Raw genomic sequence first — 17,500 nt, 5'->3', positions numbered from 1 at the left:
CCTCCTTCTCCCACTAGAGTCTCTTCTCCTTTTCCCTCCTCCTCCTTCTCTCTATAACCCTTCTCTGTTTCCCTCCTCCTCTCCTTCCCTTCTCCCAGTCTGTTTCCCTCCTCTGTTTCCCTCCTTCAAATCTCTGTTCCCCTCCTTCTCTACTTTCCTCCTTCAAGTTTGTTTCCCTCCTCTCCTTCCCTCCTCCAAGTCCCTCTTTCCCTACCCCCATTACCTCCATCAAGTCCCTGTTTCCCCTCTTCCCTTCCCCTCCTTCCCCCTTCCCTCCTTCAGGTACTCACTGGAGGAGGCGGTGGAGTCTTGTGAAGCGTTGAGGAATGAGACGGCAAAGTGCTTCCTTCTGCCGAGTGTCTCCGTCAGTAGTCGGAACCAGCCGTGCACCCGCTGAGGAGAGAGAGAGAGAGGGAGAGTGAGTGTGACTGGATGACTGGGAGAGTGAGACTGGAGAGCAAGTGTAAGGTGTGAGTGAAGAGGTGAGGGTGTGGATAACTGGGAGAGGGAGAGAGGGGGAGAGAGAGAGAGAGAGAGAGAGAGAGAGAGAGAGAGAGAGAGAGAGAGAGAGAGAGAGAGAGAGAGAGAGAGAGAGAGAGAGAGAGAATATGCGAGTAAAGACATGCATACATATATACATAAATGCGCACACACACACACACACACACACACACAAGACAGACAGACATACACACATACACACAGACAAAACACACACACACACACACACACACACACACACACACACTAACGATAAATTATACATGAGTGAAGTAAATTAATAAATAAATGAAGATCCACTTGGTAAATATTTATCAGTTTAATTATTTCCAGGTGATTAATAAACGACACGGGATCAAAGGCCGCAGAGAGAGAGAGAGAGAGAGAGAGAGAGAGAGAGAGAGAGAGAGAGAGAGAGAGAGAGAGAGAGAGAGAGAGAGAGAGAGCAGTCGTAGTCGCGGCTTAACATGAAGTTACAAGCGAAGTTCTCCAGTTTATCGTCTCTCTCTCTCTCTCTCTCTCTCTCTCTCTCTCTCTCTCTCTCTCTCTCTCTCTCTCTCTCTCTCCATAAAGTAACATGCCATATAGTGAACCTAACGACGCTACGTGCATATGGGCAGGCGCGCCAACACACACACACACACACACACACACACACACACACACACACACACACACACACACACACACACACACACACACCTTTTAAATTAACCCTTTCTTATCCAACATAATGATTTAGTTTTCCTGATTCTCTCTGACCGTGACTTGGTAGACTAATTATTATTATTATTATTATTATTATTATTATTATTATTATTATTATTACTACTACTACTACTACTACCACTACTATAGTTGGAGATATTTTATGATACAGAAGAAAAAACACGTGAAAACAGAGAAAAAGAGGAGGAGGAGGAGGAGGAGGAGGACGGGAGGAGGAGGAGGAGGAGGAGGAGGAGGAGGTGGTATTGGTGGTGGTGGAAGAAGACGTCAACAGCAAAATCCCCTTCGAAGTGATGGCTAAAGAAAGGGAGGAGGAGGAGGAGGAGGAGGAAGAGGAGGAGGAGGAGGAGGAGGAGGAGGAGGAGGAGGAGGAGGAGGAGGAGGAGGAAGTGGCAGTGGTGGTGGTGGAAGAAGACGTCAACAGCAAAATCCCCTTCGAAGTGATGGGTATAGATGGGAAAGAGGAGGAGGAGGAGGAGGAGGAGGAGGAGGAGGAGGAGGAGGAGGAGGAGGAGGAGGAGGAGGAGAGAGAGAGAGAGGGATTTTGCAAGGACAAAGACAAATGGAAAGAGCAGGAATAGAGTGGAGGGGAGAGGGAAGAGAGGGGGAGGGGAGAGGGGAGAGGGAGAGGGGAGAGAGGGGAGAGGGGAGAGCGTTGCACCTGCTGACCTGACATGCTCTTACAGAAACCTTATGCTCCGTGACCCCTCTCCCCTCTCCCTCCCCTCCCCTCTCCCCTCTTCCCTCTTCTCCCCATTTCTTAATTCCTGTATACTTTAATTTTTCTCTTCTTTTATTTTTTTGTGTCTTTTTCTTTCTTCCTTCGTTTTTCCTTCCTCTTTCTCTTTTCTATTTTTCTTCTTTCCCCTCTCTTTTTTCCCTCAGTTTTGTCTGTTTTCTTATCTTATTCAGTCTCTCTCTCTCTCTCTCTCTCTCTCTCTCTCTCTCTCTCTCTCTCTCTCTCTCTCTCTCTCTCTCTCTCTTTCTTTCCTGTTTCTTATTTTTTTTCTCTTCTTCTCTTCTTATTTTTTTTATTAAGATTCCTAAAAGTGGCGGTAGGAATGCTGAAGTAATCTCCTCCTCCTCCTCCTCCTCCTCCTCCTCCTCCTCCTCCTCTTCCTCCTCCTCTTTCACTCATCACACTTCCCTTCTTTGTTATTTTTTTTCTTGCTCTTTACAGCATCATCTTTTTCACCTTCCTCTTCTCCTTCACTTCCTCCTCCTCCTCCTCCTTGTCTTCCTCTTCCTCCTCCTCCTCCTCTTCCCCACCATGGCTTCTTCAACAAACTCTTCCTATCATCTTTTATCCCCAACAGTAGGTTTGTAGGTCAGAAGCTCCTCCTCCTCCTCCTCCTCTTCCTCCTCCTCCTCCTCTTCTTCTTCTTCTTCTTCCTCCCCCTCCTCCTCCTCCTCCTCCTCTACTTATCCTTCCAATCCATTTTGTAGTGAAAACTTGTTCCATCTGGTTTACACACACACACACACACACACACACACACACACACACACACACACACACACACACACACACACACACACACACACGCACATACATCAAACCCCATCAATTTCAAAACGGATCTTCTAATCTAAATATGATCTTCGTTTCACAGAGAGAGAGAGAGAGAGAGAGAGAGAGAGAGAGAGAGAGAGAGAGAGAGAGAGAGAGAGAGAGAGAGAGAGAGAGAGAGAGAGAGTTCAAGGAGGCTCCAGGGAGGTAGGACAGAAAAGGCGAAAGAAGAAGGAAGAGGAGGAGGAGGAGCAGGAGAAGGAGGAGGAAGAGGAGGAGGAGGAGGAGGAGGAGGAGGAGGAGGAGGAGGAAAACACGAATCAGAGCGTCAGATTTAGTGTTCTTTCCTTGCTGGTGAATTTGGAGGAGGAGGAGGAGGAGGAGGAGGAGGAGGAGGAGGAGGAGGAGGAGGAGGAGGAGGAGGGTGTAGAATGACGTTTGAAAAGTGAAAAAATGAAAAAAAAGTGAAGGAAGACGAGAAAAGATTGAAGGAAGAAAAGACTGCGGTAGAGAAGAGGAGGAGGAGGAGGAGGAGGAGGAGGAGGAGGAGGTAGGTTATGATGAGAGATAAGCTATGAAAGAAGAGAGGAGGAGGAAGAGGAGGAGAAAGATGAGAGGGGAAAGGAATGCAGGAAATTGTGAAAAATGGGGAAGGAAAAGAAGAGGAAGAAAAAAAAAACGAAAAAATTAAGGAATAAAATAGAAAAAGCTAAACATTATAATCGGCTTTGTTTCTTATTCCCTCTTTTCTTCTTTTTTTTTAACTCTTATTTTTATCCTTCCTTCCTTTCTTCCTACTTTCCTTTCCTTCTTTTTTCTCCTCCTTCCTTCCTTACATGAAAACAAACACGCTAAAATCACTCTCTCTCTTTTCCTTCCTCCACTTACATCAATGCACAAACAGATTCTCTCTCTCTCTCTCTCTCTCTCTCTCTCTCTCTCTCTCTCTCTCTAACTCTTTGAAGATGGATTCATGTTTTTTCTTCTCTCACAATAACTCTGTCTTGCACTTCCTCTCCCTCTTTCTCCTCTTCGTCTTCCTCTTCCTCCTCCACCTCCTCCTCCTCCTCCTCCTCCCATGCCTCTGTAATTTGTCTTCTCTTCCTCTTCTCTTCCTTAGTATACTTTTATAATTTTTAAGTAACGTAAATTCTTCCTCCTCCTCTTCCTCTTCCTCTTTCTCCTCCTCTTCGCAATGCATCCAGATTAATTTCCTTTCCTCTTCATAAACAAACAAACAAACAAACAAACAAGAGTACAAACAATACAGGCAAAACAAAACAAAACAAAAAAATATTTCCCATTTTCTTGCCTCTCATCTCGTTTTCTTTCAGGAGCAATTAAAAAAAATGAGGTACTTCGCTTCCCTCTTTTAATATTTTTTTTTATCTTCCCCACTCTTAAAAAAAAAAAAAAAATAGAATAAAAATCTCTTCTTCCCTTCCTGCTCTTGAGACTCACCTGGACCGAGACGAAGAGGAGGAGGATGAGGAGGAGGAGGAGGAGGAAGAGGAGGAAGAAGCGGATGAGAAAGAGGAACAAGTGATAATGGGAAAAATCCTCTTCCCTTTTCTTTTTTTTTGGTTTAGTTTAGTTTTGTAGTGAGGTTCTCGTACCAACACCACCACAATCACCACAATTCACCACAATTCACCACAACCACGATTTTGTTCAGGTTAAAACGTTCTATTATCTTTCTCTTTCTCTCACTTTGTTTCTCTCCCCAATTATTTTCTCCTCCTTACTGCCTCGGGGTCGCTCTCTCTCTCTCTCCAGCCGAAAGGTGGAGAGTGAGTGAGGGGAAACAGTAAAGGGAGAAAGAGAAAGGGAGAGAGAGAGAGGGGGTACTGTAGCACAAACTCTCCCCTCGCACACTGAGAGCTTCGGAATGGTAACACCTCCTCCCTTTCCCCTCTCCCCTCACCCCTGACCTCTCCCGTCTCTCCCCTCATCAAGATACCACCACCAGTACAACTTTCAGGTAAATTCTCCTCTTCCCCTCCCCCATCACCACAGCTCCCCCTTCATCTCCCCTCAGACGGGTAATGGTACTTCAAAATTTTTCCTCAATTCCCATTACATACTTGGGAAACACCTGTGATGTTTACCTTTCCAATGCAACTTGTCAACCGCGTCAACAGGATTATGAAGGAGGGAGAGAGGGGAGGGGATAGGGGAAGAGGGAAGGGGAGTGGGGGGAAAGGGAAGGGAACGAATGAGAGAGGAATGTCATAGCTCTCTCTTCTCTTCCCATCACCAGAGTGAGGGGAGTGAGAGGGGAAAAGACGCAAGAGAGGGGACGTGAAAATATCCTTGAAAAGTGTTTAAAAGTGTAAGTTTCTCTCTCTCTCTCTCTCTCTCTCTCTCTCTCTCTCTCTCTCTCTCTCTCTCTCTCTCTCTCTCTCTTGCTCCCTCTGTAAATCAATCAATCATTCACTTCTTTATTGGTGTGTGAGAGTGAGAGAGAGAGAGAGAGAGAGAGAGAGAGAGAGAGAGAGAGAGAGAGAGAGAGAGAGAGAGAAAGAGGAACAGAGAGCAAAGCGATGTTCTGTAGAGGTCGTTGGCAGCATGGAAGCCACACAACACCTCCTCCTCCTCCTCCTCCTCCTCCTCCTCCTCCTCCACACAATGAGAGGATTTAAGGCTGCCAGAAACGTCGGTTATTTTTCCTTTTATTTTTTTCTCTTTCTAGCATCACTTTCTTCCACTTCTTCCACCAATGATAAGCCTCTTTGTGAACCCTCCTCCTCCTCCTCCTCCTCCTCCATACGCGTCTCCACATCACCACTGCAACACCTTTCGAAATGCAATGGGTGGTGGAGGCGCCTTTCGTGTCTATCAGAAGTCTATCAGTTTTGTTTTTGGGTCTGTTGCACACGGGTAGGTCTATTGGGGTAGGTCTATCCGGGTAGGTCTATCTATCGGGGTATTGTCTAATTAGGGTAAGGCTGATATGTGTTGCCTCAAGGTTTCTTATAATGAAGCTCCTTTTCTTTTCTTTTTTTCTTTTTCTTTTTTGTTTTTTGTCTATGTTTTATTATTATTATTATTGGTGGTGGTTGTGGTGGTGGTGGTGGTGGTGGTGGTGGTGTGTGGTAGTAGATGTTTTTGTTATGGTTGTTTATGTTGATGTTTCTGTTGTGGTAGTAGTAGTAGTAGTAGTAGTAGTAGTAGTAGTAGTAGTAGTAGTAGTAGTAACAGTAGTAGTAGTCTTTCTTGTTTTATCTTGTTAATATTGTTGTTTCTGTCGTATTGGTAGTAGTAGCAGACGTAGTAGTGGTAATAGTAATAGTAGTAGTAGTAGTAGTAGTAGTAGTATCATTTTTATTACTATTACCAATCTCCTGTGCTTCTGTCGATACATTATGGAAGTGAACAGTGACAAAATGAAAACTCCCACGCCAGTATTCGACTTTACAATGGCCACGTGTTTAGTTTCCACCCGTTTCGTCCAATTCCCGCTAACTTGGTCTCTAATTCAGCACAAGTGGGCAATTTCAACAAAGCGTAGCGCGGCGTGACACAGCTGACGAGTTTCTGTGGTGATGGGAATGATGAGAATGATTGTGGTGGTGGTGGTGGTGGTGGTGGTGGTGATTGATAATGATCGTGATGTGAAATGATGATAATTGACGACGATGATGATGATGATGATGATGATTAATGAGAATGAAAGATGATGGTGGTGATGATAAATGATAATGAATAAATGAATGATGATGATAATGATAAGTGCATTGATTTGAAGTTGTCTGGTATCACACACACACACACACACACACACACACACACACACACACACACACACACACTCACCTGGGTGGGGGTGGCTGCTACCCTCGCCATGGTCACGATTCACGACTCACGACTGACTCAGAAAACACTTGACTCAGGGCTCACGAGACTGAATCACACACGCAGGTCAACTTGAGGTCAAATTTCCTTCATCCTTTCTCTTTTGTTTCCTTTTTTTCCCTCATTTTCTTTATCAGTTTTTGGTTTTAGTACCTTCTCTTTTTTTTTTTTTTTTGCCTTTTTGTTTTTCTGTATCTTTTCTTTTTTTGTGTATTTGCGGTGTTTTTATATATATTTTTTCCTTCTGGTTGCTGTTGCTGTTGTTGTTGTTGTTGTTGTTGTTGTGCGTAAGTCAGTGACCCTTCAATGTTCGGTCAACTCTGACTTTTATCATATCCACGTTCCTCTCTCTCTCTCTCTCTCTCTCTCTCTCTCTCTCTCTCTCTCTCTCTCTCTCTGTGTGTGTGTGTGATTTTATTTTTTTCCTTCTATTTTTTTCCCCTCTGCCTCTCTTATCAATTCAGGTGTAAACTTTTGCATTCATTCACTTTTTTTTCCCCATATATTTTTTCCACCACTCGGTATGTTTCCACTACAACAAGTCTCGATAAAACATATATACGAAAAAATAAAAAAAATAAAAAAAATACTTCCTTTCATTATTTTCCAACTTTACTCACACACACATTTAAAAAAAAAACTTGCTATTCTTTCCGATTTTTCTCGTACGCGTTTTCTTCATTAGCATTGTTCACCGTTTTCTTTACCTCTCCTCCTTTCAGTTTTCATAAATGCTGCAGTTTCCCTCGTTCTCACCAGGTGTCATGTTAAGTAACTTATCCTTTAATTTGCATTGTCTCTTGCAAATTGGTACTCAGAAACCGGCTTGATGAGGAGGAAGAGGAAGAAGAGGAGGAGGCGCAGCGAGGAGGAAAAGGAAAAGGAGGAAGAGAAAAGGGAAGAGGAGGGAGTGGGAGCAAGGAAGGAGGGGCATGGAGAGAGGAGGAAGGAGAGGAAAGGCAGGGGAATAAGTTGACAAGGATGGAGATGAAGGAAGAGGAGAAAGAGAATAAGGAAAGGGAGGAAAAAAAGAAAGGCTTTGGGGAGGGAAAAGAAGCCAGAATAGAAAAAAAAAAATAACAAGGAAAAGAAAAAAGGCAAGGAAAACGAGAATAACAGAGAAAAAAAGAAAAAAAAATGGAACGATGACTGAATGAGAGAAAGAGGTGAAAACAACTGAAAGGGAAAAAGGAGGAAGAGGAAGTGGAGCTAAAAAAGACGAGTAAGCAATAACGAAGAAAAGCAACGGAAAAAAAAATAAAAGGAGAAAAGGAAGAAAAGGAAGAGAGGAAGCGGGTAGAATCTGTTCCTTTTCTTCTTCCTTTTCACCTTGTACTATTGAATTAGGGCGGTTTTTCTCTTTATATCCTCTTCATTTGGCTTAGCAGGAAGAGGAGGAGGAGAAAGGGGAGGAGGAAGATGAGGAGGAGGAAGAGGAACACCTAAATGCGTCTCTTCTCTAATTGGCAAAGAGTAAGGAGTCGAACGAGGGAGAAAACAGGAGGAAGAGGCACACGAGGAGGAGGAGGAGGAGGAGGAGGAGGAGGAGGAGGAGGAGGAGGAGGAGGAGGAGGAGGAGCACCAAAACTAGCAGGGTGAGGAAAGACAAGGAAACGAGAACAATTTGACAAAACGAGGACAGGAAGAAAGAGAAGAAGAAGGATAAGAAGAAGAAAAAGGAGAAGGATATGAAGAAGAAGAAGAAGAAGAAGAAGAAGAAGAAGAAGAAGAAGAAGAAGAAGAAGAAACAAAGAGTAATTCTAGAGAAGCAAAGAAAGATAATTACTTGCAGATAAAGAGAATGAAGTAGAAATGGAAAGGAGGATGAAATGAAGAATTAGAGATATATGGAAGAGAAGGAGGAGGAGGAGGAGGAGGAGGAGGAGGAGGAGGAGGAGGAATTCAAAATATAAAATACATAAAGGTCAAATATAAAACAAAAAAAAAAGAAAATGACAAAATTACACGAAATAACGAGAGAGAGAGAGAGAGAGAGAGAGAGAGAGAGAGAGAGAGAGAGAGAGAGAGAGAGAGAGAGAGAGAGAGAGAGAGAATATCAAGCCATGTCGCAAGTTATGACAGGTGGAAGACAGAGAGGGAGAAGGGGAGAGGGAGAGAGAAAGGAGAGAAGAGAGAGAGAGAGAGAAAGGCAAGGGGAGGAGGAAGAGATACAGAGTGAGGTCAGGTCAGGGAGGGTATCAAGGGAGGTCACGGTCACGGAATCAGCGGCACTTGGGTCACAAAAGGTCACATTGTAAGGTCACTCATTATTTTGTGGTTATTGTGTCATTTTCAGCATCATTACTCCAAGCGTGACCTCTGGAAATTAATTTTAATAGTTTAATTACACTGTTTTCGTTGCCTGTTTTTTTCTTCTTTTTTTCACATTTCTTTCTTGCTTTGTTTTTTCTTTTCTCTCTTTTTTTTTTTTTTTCTTCTTTGGTTTTCTTTTCTTTATTTCTTTTTTTTACTTGACTTGACCTCTCTCTCTCTTTCCTGCTTTCCTTCTTCTTCTTTTTTATTTGCTTTTCGTTTTTCTTTGATTTTTTTTACTTGATTTCTTTCTTATTTTTCTTTCTTCTTTTTTTATTTCATTTCTCTCTCTTGCTTTTCTTTTCTTCTTCGTTCGTGGTTTTCAGTCGTGCGTTGTCTTCTGCCTTAATTTTCCTCATATTATGTATCCTATCATCTATTTCATTTTCTTCTATTCATTTTCTTCATCTTCTCTTTCCTTATTATCTCTCACTGCCATTCTGTTCGCTCCAATTATCTTTTATACTTTAATTTCCGCAATATTTTCTTTACTTCTCTTCTAACGAATGAACTTGTTTACTTATCAGTCATTAGTAGTAAGAAGGAGACGCAGCTTTCTTATCAGTCATTAATCTCTTGTCTTTCACATTCCTCGTAAGTAAACAAGAAACACAAAATTACTTACTCCTTGTCTTACTCGTATCAATCTCTTATCTTTCACAACCCCAGCAGTAGAAGACACGAAGTTCACACCCGCAGCCTCTCAGCCACGTTCACACACCGTCACCCTCAACACCGTCACACATAAAGGCTTAGCGGCGCTGCTCAGACCCGTCCTTCCTTTAGCTTGATTATTTATATAGTACGTTCGGCACCTCACAGGACACGTGGCTCAGTGGCACCGCAGCAGCAGAGGTGGGAGGAGCTGCCGAGGCTGTCAGGCGGTCCATCCCACAGGCAGGGCACGGGAGAGAGGTGTGGGAGGTGAGGCAGGACGGCGCGGGGCTGCCTTCCAAATATCCTGCATTTTTCGGGGGTCGGGGGGCTGTGGTGGGTGAGGGGGCGGGACTAACTGACGGAGAGAGAGGAGGTAGCGGCGTGACCTCCTCCCCCGCTGGTCTAGGACACACTGCGGAGGATGCCAGCGAGGAGGAGGAGGAGGAGGAGGAGAGGGATCGGCGCCCCCTCCCAAAACGTTGCTTTGGCCAGGGCTACGGATTGATTTTCGTGTGATATCTGTGTCTTCCACGCCCTTCCTTTCCTCCCTCCTCCCTCCGTCATCCTTCCTCCTTCCCTCCCTCTCACCCCCATCCCTCCCCCATTCCTTCTGATATCCTTCCCTTCCTCTCACTTTCATCTGGCTCCTACATCCCTTCCTCCTCCTTCTGTCCTTTACTCCCACGCCCTTCTTCACTCCCACTCCCTCTCCTCCTCCCTCCTCCTACTCCTCCTCCATACCCTCCCTTCCTTATCTCTCCTTCCTCATGCGGCCTGTTCCTCATATTCTTTTATTCTCCCTATCTCTTGCCTCTCCCTATTCCATCCTTATCATTGTTTACTTTCTCTCTTGTCTTTCATTCCTCCTCCTCCTCCTCCTCCTCCTCCTCCTCCTCCTCCTCTTCTCGATGACTCTATTTGTAATTAAATCGATTACATTAATTTTTCCTTTATTTTTTTTTGTCTTTTTATTAAAGAGCAAAAGGCACCTTAGAGATTATATCAGAGAGAGAGAGAGAGAGAGAGAGAGAGAGAGAGAGAGAGAGAGAGAGAGAGAGAGAGAGAGAGAGAGAGATTCAGGATCACTGTATTATTTTGTTATGATAATACGTATGTTTGTGAAAGCAATCTTGACTCTCTCTCTCTCTCTCTCTCTCTCTCTCTCTCTCTCTCTCTCTCTCTCTCTCATAGCCTCATTTTCTCTCCTGTCTCGTTTTAAACTTCTTGTCTATTCTTCCACACTCTCCTCCTTGTCTTCCTCTTCTTCCTCCTCTTCCTCCTCTTTCTCTTCTTCCTTCTCTTCCTCTTCCTCCTCCTCCTTCCTCCTCCTCCTTGCTGCTCATGCTTCCGTTGATTATCCTCCTCCTCCTTCTCCTCCTCCTCTTCCATTTGCTCCCCCTCCTCCTCCTCCTCTTCTCTTCCTCATTGACCAGGCAGCACACGCCCTTACAACCAACCAACCAACCAAACCTCTCTCTCTCTCTCTCTCTCTCTCTCTCTCTCTCTCTCTCTCTCTCTCTCTCTCTCTCTCAGCATTCCTCGACTCTAGAAAATCAATCTGAGGTGACCATTACTGCTGTGTTTGTTTGTTTGTTTGTGCGTTTATTTCGCCCACAAAAGAGTGATGGGGTGAGGGGAAAGGGGGAGGACAGGAGGGGAGGAAGTGAGGGGAAATTTTGGGGTTTCAGAGGGAATATCAGGTGGGGCCGCTTGGGGTTATGAGAGACATGAGGGAATGGGAGAGGGGAGAGGAAGGGAGAGGGAGAGGGGAGAGAGGGGAAGAAGGGAAGGGGAAGGTGAAAGACTGAGGAGCGTAGAAGGAAATCACGCCTTCGTCAGCGCGAGATGAAACAGACAAAGCAGGGGGAAAAAAGAAAGGGGAAAAAAGGGAGGAAAAAATAGTGAGAGGAAATTTTGATGGGGAAAGTGTTCATGATTTGTAATGGTGGTGATGGTGGTGGTGATGATGATGGTGATGGTGATGGTGATGGTGATAATGATGGTGATAATGATGATAATAATGGTGATGATGATGATGATGATGATAATGGTGATGATAGCAATAGTAGCAACAACAACAACAACAAGAACAACAACAACAACAACAACAAGAACAACAACAAAAACAACAACAACAACAATAATAATATCAGTAATTATTACCCCTAAATTTTATTCTGAATGCTGAAATGAAACACACACACACACACACACACACACACACACACACACACACACACACACACACACACACACACACATGCATACGAATGAACCAAGATATCATGTCTGTCTGTATATGTGTGTGTGTGTGTGTGTGTGTGTGCGTACGATCATCTTCCAATACCACAACCCGGAACAAAGGAACATAACTAAGGGTCACAATGCCTCAATCAGCAATTATATTAACAACCCTATTCCCTCTTTCCCTCACTCTCTATTTTTCCCTCTATTCTCCCCCTCACCTCCCCTCAACATCTCAATTCCCTGTATTTTCCCCTCATCTTCCCTCACTATCTCCATTTCCTCTTCTCCCCTCACCCTTTCCTCTTCCTACGAGCTAAACTTCACCACTCCTTCCCATTACCCCTTCCCTCCCATTTCCCCCTTAGTTTCCCCTTCCATTAAGACTCGACCAATTTTCCCCTCTCTCCTTCCCATTACGCCTCATTCTTTCCCTCTAACTATCCTCCCACTTTAATTTTTTCCCTCTAATGTTTATTCAAGTTTCCTTTGTTCCTTTCCCATCATGCCTTTTATCTTTTTTTCCTTCTCTTCCTCTTTGTGTTTCCAGTCTCCTCTTCCTCTATTTCTCTTCATCGTTAATTTTGCTTTCATTTCATTTCTAATCTTATTTCTTTCCATGGAAACTCATTTCTTTCCTCTATCTACTTATTTTCCTCTTACTCCTTTCTTCTCCTTTTCTTCCCCCCTCCCTCCTTCCTAATCATATTCTTAATCCCATTCTCTTCCTTGTTCGTAATTCAATCCTTATTTCCTTCTTCCCACTTCAGAATATCATTACCATATGCATTCTCCCTTTTCCTTTTTCCTCCCTTCCCTTTTTTCCTGTTTATTCTCTTTCCCTCTCATCCTTTCCCTTCTATTTCCTCTCATTTTATCATCCTTCTCTTTCCCTTCTATTTCCTTTCATTTCACCATCACCTTTCCCTTTACTTCCTGTCTTCTTGTTATGTCCCCTAGCTGGTACTACTCCTCCTCCTCCTCCTCCTCCTCCTCCTCCTCCTCCTCCTCCTCCTCCTCCTATCTATCGTGAGCTTGTGTTTGTGAACGTGTGTGGCTGGGATGTATGTGTGTGCGTCCGTTTGTTTATCTGATTATGTGTTTGTGTTTGTGCTGCCACGTAAGAGAGAGAGAGAGAGAGAGAGAGAGAGAGAGAGAGAGAGAGAGAGAGAGAGAGAGAGAGAGAGAGAGAGAGAGAGAGAGAGAGAGAGAGAGAGAGAGAGAGAGAGAGAGAGAGAGAGAGAGAGACTCACAAACACACGAATACTAGTGTTGCCTTAGTGATGAATGTAGTAGTAGTAGTAGTTGTAGTAGTAGTAGTAGTAGTAATAATTGTCATAGTATTAAATGTACAAGTCAATGAATGAACAAATGTAAAATGAAATAAAATTGTACAGGTATAATAGACACACTGGTAGTTAATTAAGGACACAGGTGAGAGGGACACGTGACGGGAGGCTTACCTTAGTGCAGATGTGCGCCACATTGAAGGACATGCAGCCCAGGAATTCACTCCTCCTGCAGGGGAAGAAAGGAAGGGTGAACAATTAATCCCTTCACTGGTAGATCATTTTCCTCCATCACCTGAAGAATTAAACCTCGACCATCCACCCTCAGGAGTCCATCTTCCACTTGCAGTTACTAGGAGTCATTAATTTTTCCATCTCCTACATGTTTATTTATTTCTTTTTCTTTTTCTTTGTCTCTTTAATATTTACGTACTTAATGATAGACGAAATTATTTTTGGACATTTATTACTTTTACTTGTCTCTTAAGCAACTCACCCAGCAAATATAAAAAAAAAAAAGAATAAAAATAAATAATTAAATTGATATTCTTTTTGTCTCGTTTATCTGTCCAAGCAAACTGTTTTTTTTTTTTTTTTACACTGAATGGAAAGGAAGAACGATTGAAAGTGGTGGCGATGAGACGAAAATATTAACACACACACACACACACACACACACACACACACACACACACACACACACACACACACACACACACACACACACACACACACACACACACACACACACACACACACACACACACACATTCGGAAAATCAATCTTCCCTGACCTTCTCTTTATCTCGCAACTCTAAAATTCTTTCCAAATTGTCTCGTGTCCTTCTTTGCATAAAACTCACTCACTCTCTCTCTCTCTCTCTCTCTCTCTCTCTCTCTCTCTCTCTCTCTCTCTCTCTCTCTCTCTCTCTCTCTCTCTCTCTCTCTCTCTCTCTCTCTCTCTCTCTTTCAATATCAGAATTTTTTCACTCAATGTTTAACTTCCCACTAACTCAATTCACTTTTCTGTAAGAGGACGATGAAATATACACAACAACAAGTCCTAGAAAAATATTGCTCTTCATAGTAGTAGTAGTAGTAGTAGTAATTGTTGTTGTTGTTGTTGTTGTTGTTGTTGTTGTTGTTGTTGTTGTTGTTGTTGGTGTTGTTGGCAGGAAATTAATGATGAAGGACAAAAGTTGTTATACCCCAAGGGAGAAAAATATTTCCTTCAGAGTTCAAGCGAGTAAAAAAAAAAAATAAAATAAAACGGAGTGAGGTCTTTTTTTTCTTCTTCTTCTTCTTTTACTGAAGTGTCTCAGATGTTGCCAAGTTGAGCACAGTCCGGGACCAACAGCGTGGAAGATCCATTAACATTAAAGGTGCGCCACAGGTACGAGAAACTAGGATTATTTTGGCTAGTGAGTGACAAAATAATAGCTAAGTGTACTGGTGGTGGTGGTGGTGGTGGTGGTGGTGGTGGTGGTGGTGGTGGTGGTGGTGGTGGTGGTGGTGGTCTTATCATCAGTGCAGTGGTATCAGTTGTAGTACTAGTAACAGTATTTTCTTATGTAAAGTAGTAGTAGCAGTAGTAGTAATAGTAGTAGTAGTAGTAGTAATGGTAGTAGTAGTTCTTGTTGTTTTCGTTGTAACAGTAATAATAATTTTAGTGGTGATGGTGGTAGTGGTCTTTGATGAAAATAATTATATGATGTGTGTGTGTGTGTGTGTGTGTGTGTGTGTGTGTGTGTGTGTGTGTGTGTGTGTGTGTGTGTGTGTGTGTGTGTGTGTGTGTGTGTTTGTTTGCGCGTGTGTGCGTGCGTGCGTGCGTGCGTGTGTGTGTGCGTGTATGTGTGCGCTTCAAGAGAAAGTAATCACCAGTTAATTAATTCTGCAGCGACAACAACATGAACACAGGTAACACAAATTAATAGCAATACTAACGCTAATCCCAAAACACCAGCGTTATTCACACCACCTTTACCACCACGACACAAACACACTGACCTTCACCACCACCACCACCACGAACAACAACAACAACAACAACAACAACAACAACAACAATATTCTTTCTCTGCTAAAAGACATCTGAAAAAGCTTAAAATAACAACAACACCCTCTCACACAACACACACACACACACACACACACACACACACACACCGTCACTGCCACTCACTTCCTCAGCGTGTCTCTGCTCCACACAGACACGAGGAGCCTCTTGTCCAAGTCCTCTGGTAAGAAGTCGAAGGAGAATTTCTGGTCGAAGTGGGGCGTGTTGGTGGCTCGAAGCAAAGGCGTGCGGCAGAAGGTGCGTTCCTGAGAGTCCGGCACCAGCGAGATCTGTGGGGGAAGGGAAATGTATTGTAATCTTGACAGGAGAAAGGATGAGGAAAGGAGAGGAATTAAAAGTACAGGGATTAATGTAGGTAAGTAAGGAGTTTCATATATTAAATAGTGAGAGAACGAGGAAAGGAGACTAGTTATGAGTAAAGGAGAGAAAGGGTTGGAAAAGAACAGGAATTAAGAGTACAGGGAATAATTGAGGTAAATAAGGAGTTTCATATATCAAATAGTGATAAGGCGAGGAAAGGAGACTAGTTATGAGAAAAGGAGAGGTGATAAAGCAGATAAATAGGCAAATATCTTATGTTTTAAATAGAGAAAGGGTTATAAAAGGAAAGGAATTAAGAGTGAAGGTAATGGAGGTAAGTAAGGAATCTCATACATTTAATAGAGATATGGCGAAGAAAGAAGGCAAGTGAAGAGTAAAGAAGACGTAATAAAGGAAGTAAATGGGAAAATCTCTTATATTTTAAACAGAGAGAGAGAGAGAGAGAGAGAGAGAGAGAGAGAGAGAGAGAGAGAGAGAGAGAGAGAGAGAGTCAGACAGAAACTTTATAGTGGCGAGTGAGTGGCTGCAAGTTAAAATCCTGACGCACAAATAGAATACGTAAACTTTTCATTCGCTCGAGACACAACCAATACACAAGTCCATCCCTCACGCCCTCCACCGCTGGCGAGGCGAGGCGAGGCGAGGGATGGAGATGGAAGGCTATACTTTACTGATCTTTTCTCCACAACGTATACAAAGAGGCGAGTGGAAGTGGACGTAAAATGAACACAAGGGTGGAAAATGAAGCTGCAGAGAAGTTTGGGAATGACAAGGGACATCCGTGGCTCTAGTTTCCCCTGTTTTTTTCCTCTCTTTTACTCTTTTTCTTGCTTTTCAGGGCGTGTCAGGAGACAGGTTAAAGGGGCGAGAGGCTAAACTGATACACAGAGACGAAAATAAATGGAAAAAAAGGAGTGTCAACGGAGAAGAGACACGAGGTGAAGTGTGTGTGTGTGTGTGTGTGTGTGTGTGTGTGTGTTGTATTCCTGCCTTGCTTTTGTGAATCCAGCCACAACGGAATAACAAACAGGCATTACGAAAGAGAAGCGGTGCCATACAATCAATCACTTAGTCAATTCCGCAACACTGACGGACGGGAGGGAATAATGCACTTCAAAACAAACTCTACCTGAACAACTGGCATTACTACACACTCACATCACACTGTAGACAAAATGCACCAGCTCATCACAGTCTCATAAGGGCCAACACGTCAGCTGCTGTTTGTCCTTCCAGTGCCTTCATAGCGGGACGCGAGTGAAACGTTTGGCGTCACAAGTCTAAGGTGAGGAAGTTTCATATTTGAAGTTGTAACATACTTTTCTCCCTTGCCGCTTCTTCTTCATCCTTGTCTTTACGCTTTGAACGATGAAGGAGGAGGAGGAGGAGGAGGAGGAGGAGGAAGAGAAAGAGATGTAGTAATAGGAGTAAAAAAAAAGAAAACGGAGGAGTAAGGGGAAGAACTGAAAGAGGAGAAAGAAGAGGAGGAGAAAAAGAAGAGGTTGTGGAGAAGCATCAGATGACCTCCAGAATTAGAATTTAGATTGCTTTGGGAGTTTCTTGCTTCTCGTATCCCAGAGGCGCGGGTGTGGCGTGGCGTGGCGTGGCGTGGCGGCGTGGAGGCAGCGGTAATCTAGACTGTTTGTTGTGTTTACACCCCTCCATGTCTTGTACAACCTGAGTGTGTGTCTGTGTGTGTGTGTGTGTGTGTGTGTGTGTGTGTGTGTGTGTGTGTGTGTGTGTGTGTGTGTGTATTCCAGAGGCGCGGATGTGGCGTGGTGTGGCGTGGCGTGGAGGCGTGGAGGCAGTGGTAACCTAGACTGTTTGTTATGTCCAGCCACCCCTCCACGTCTTTCTCAACCTGTGTGTATGTGCGTGTGTGTGTTACAATGTGTTGCTTTTACTGCTTGTGATATACTGTGGGACTGTTTGTGTTGCTAGTACTGTTGGGACACGGTACAGCTGGCCTTTGTGTGTGGAGAAGGACGCGTTATTCTTTTTTTT

The 17,500-nt window shown here is 43.7% G+C and overlaps 1 protein-coding gene across 2 annotated transcripts in view; it reads right to left on the bottom strand.

The window, feature by feature from the left end:
- The window catches only part of LOC135112588 (regulator of G-protein signaling 3-like), a 60,039-nt gene that overhangs the window by 20,581 nt on the left and 21,958 nt on the right, over positions 1-17,500 (bottom strand). For both annotated transcript variants that reach the window (XM_064027075.1, XM_064027074.1), the window contains 3 exons: positions 15,281-15,444; positions 13,273-13,327; positions 291-393 (listed from right to left, as the gene is read on the bottom strand). In XM_064027075.1, the coding sequence (XP_063883145.1) occupies positions 291-393; positions 13,273-13,327; positions 15,281-15,444 (322 nt within the window). The remainder of the gene's footprint in view (positions 1-290; positions 394-13,272; positions 13,328-15,280; positions 15,445-17,500) is intronic.

This window comes from Scylla paramamosain, chromosome 24, assembly GCF_035594125.1.
Source record: "Scylla paramamosain isolate STU-SP2022 chromosome 24, ASM3559412v1, whole genome shotgun sequence".
Taxonomy (NCBI): Eukaryota; Metazoa; Arthropoda; class Malacostraca; order Decapoda; family Portunidae; genus Scylla; species Scylla paramamosain.
Note: the sequence above shows the minus strand (reverse complement) of the source record. Positions and strands in the feature narration are given on the sequence as shown.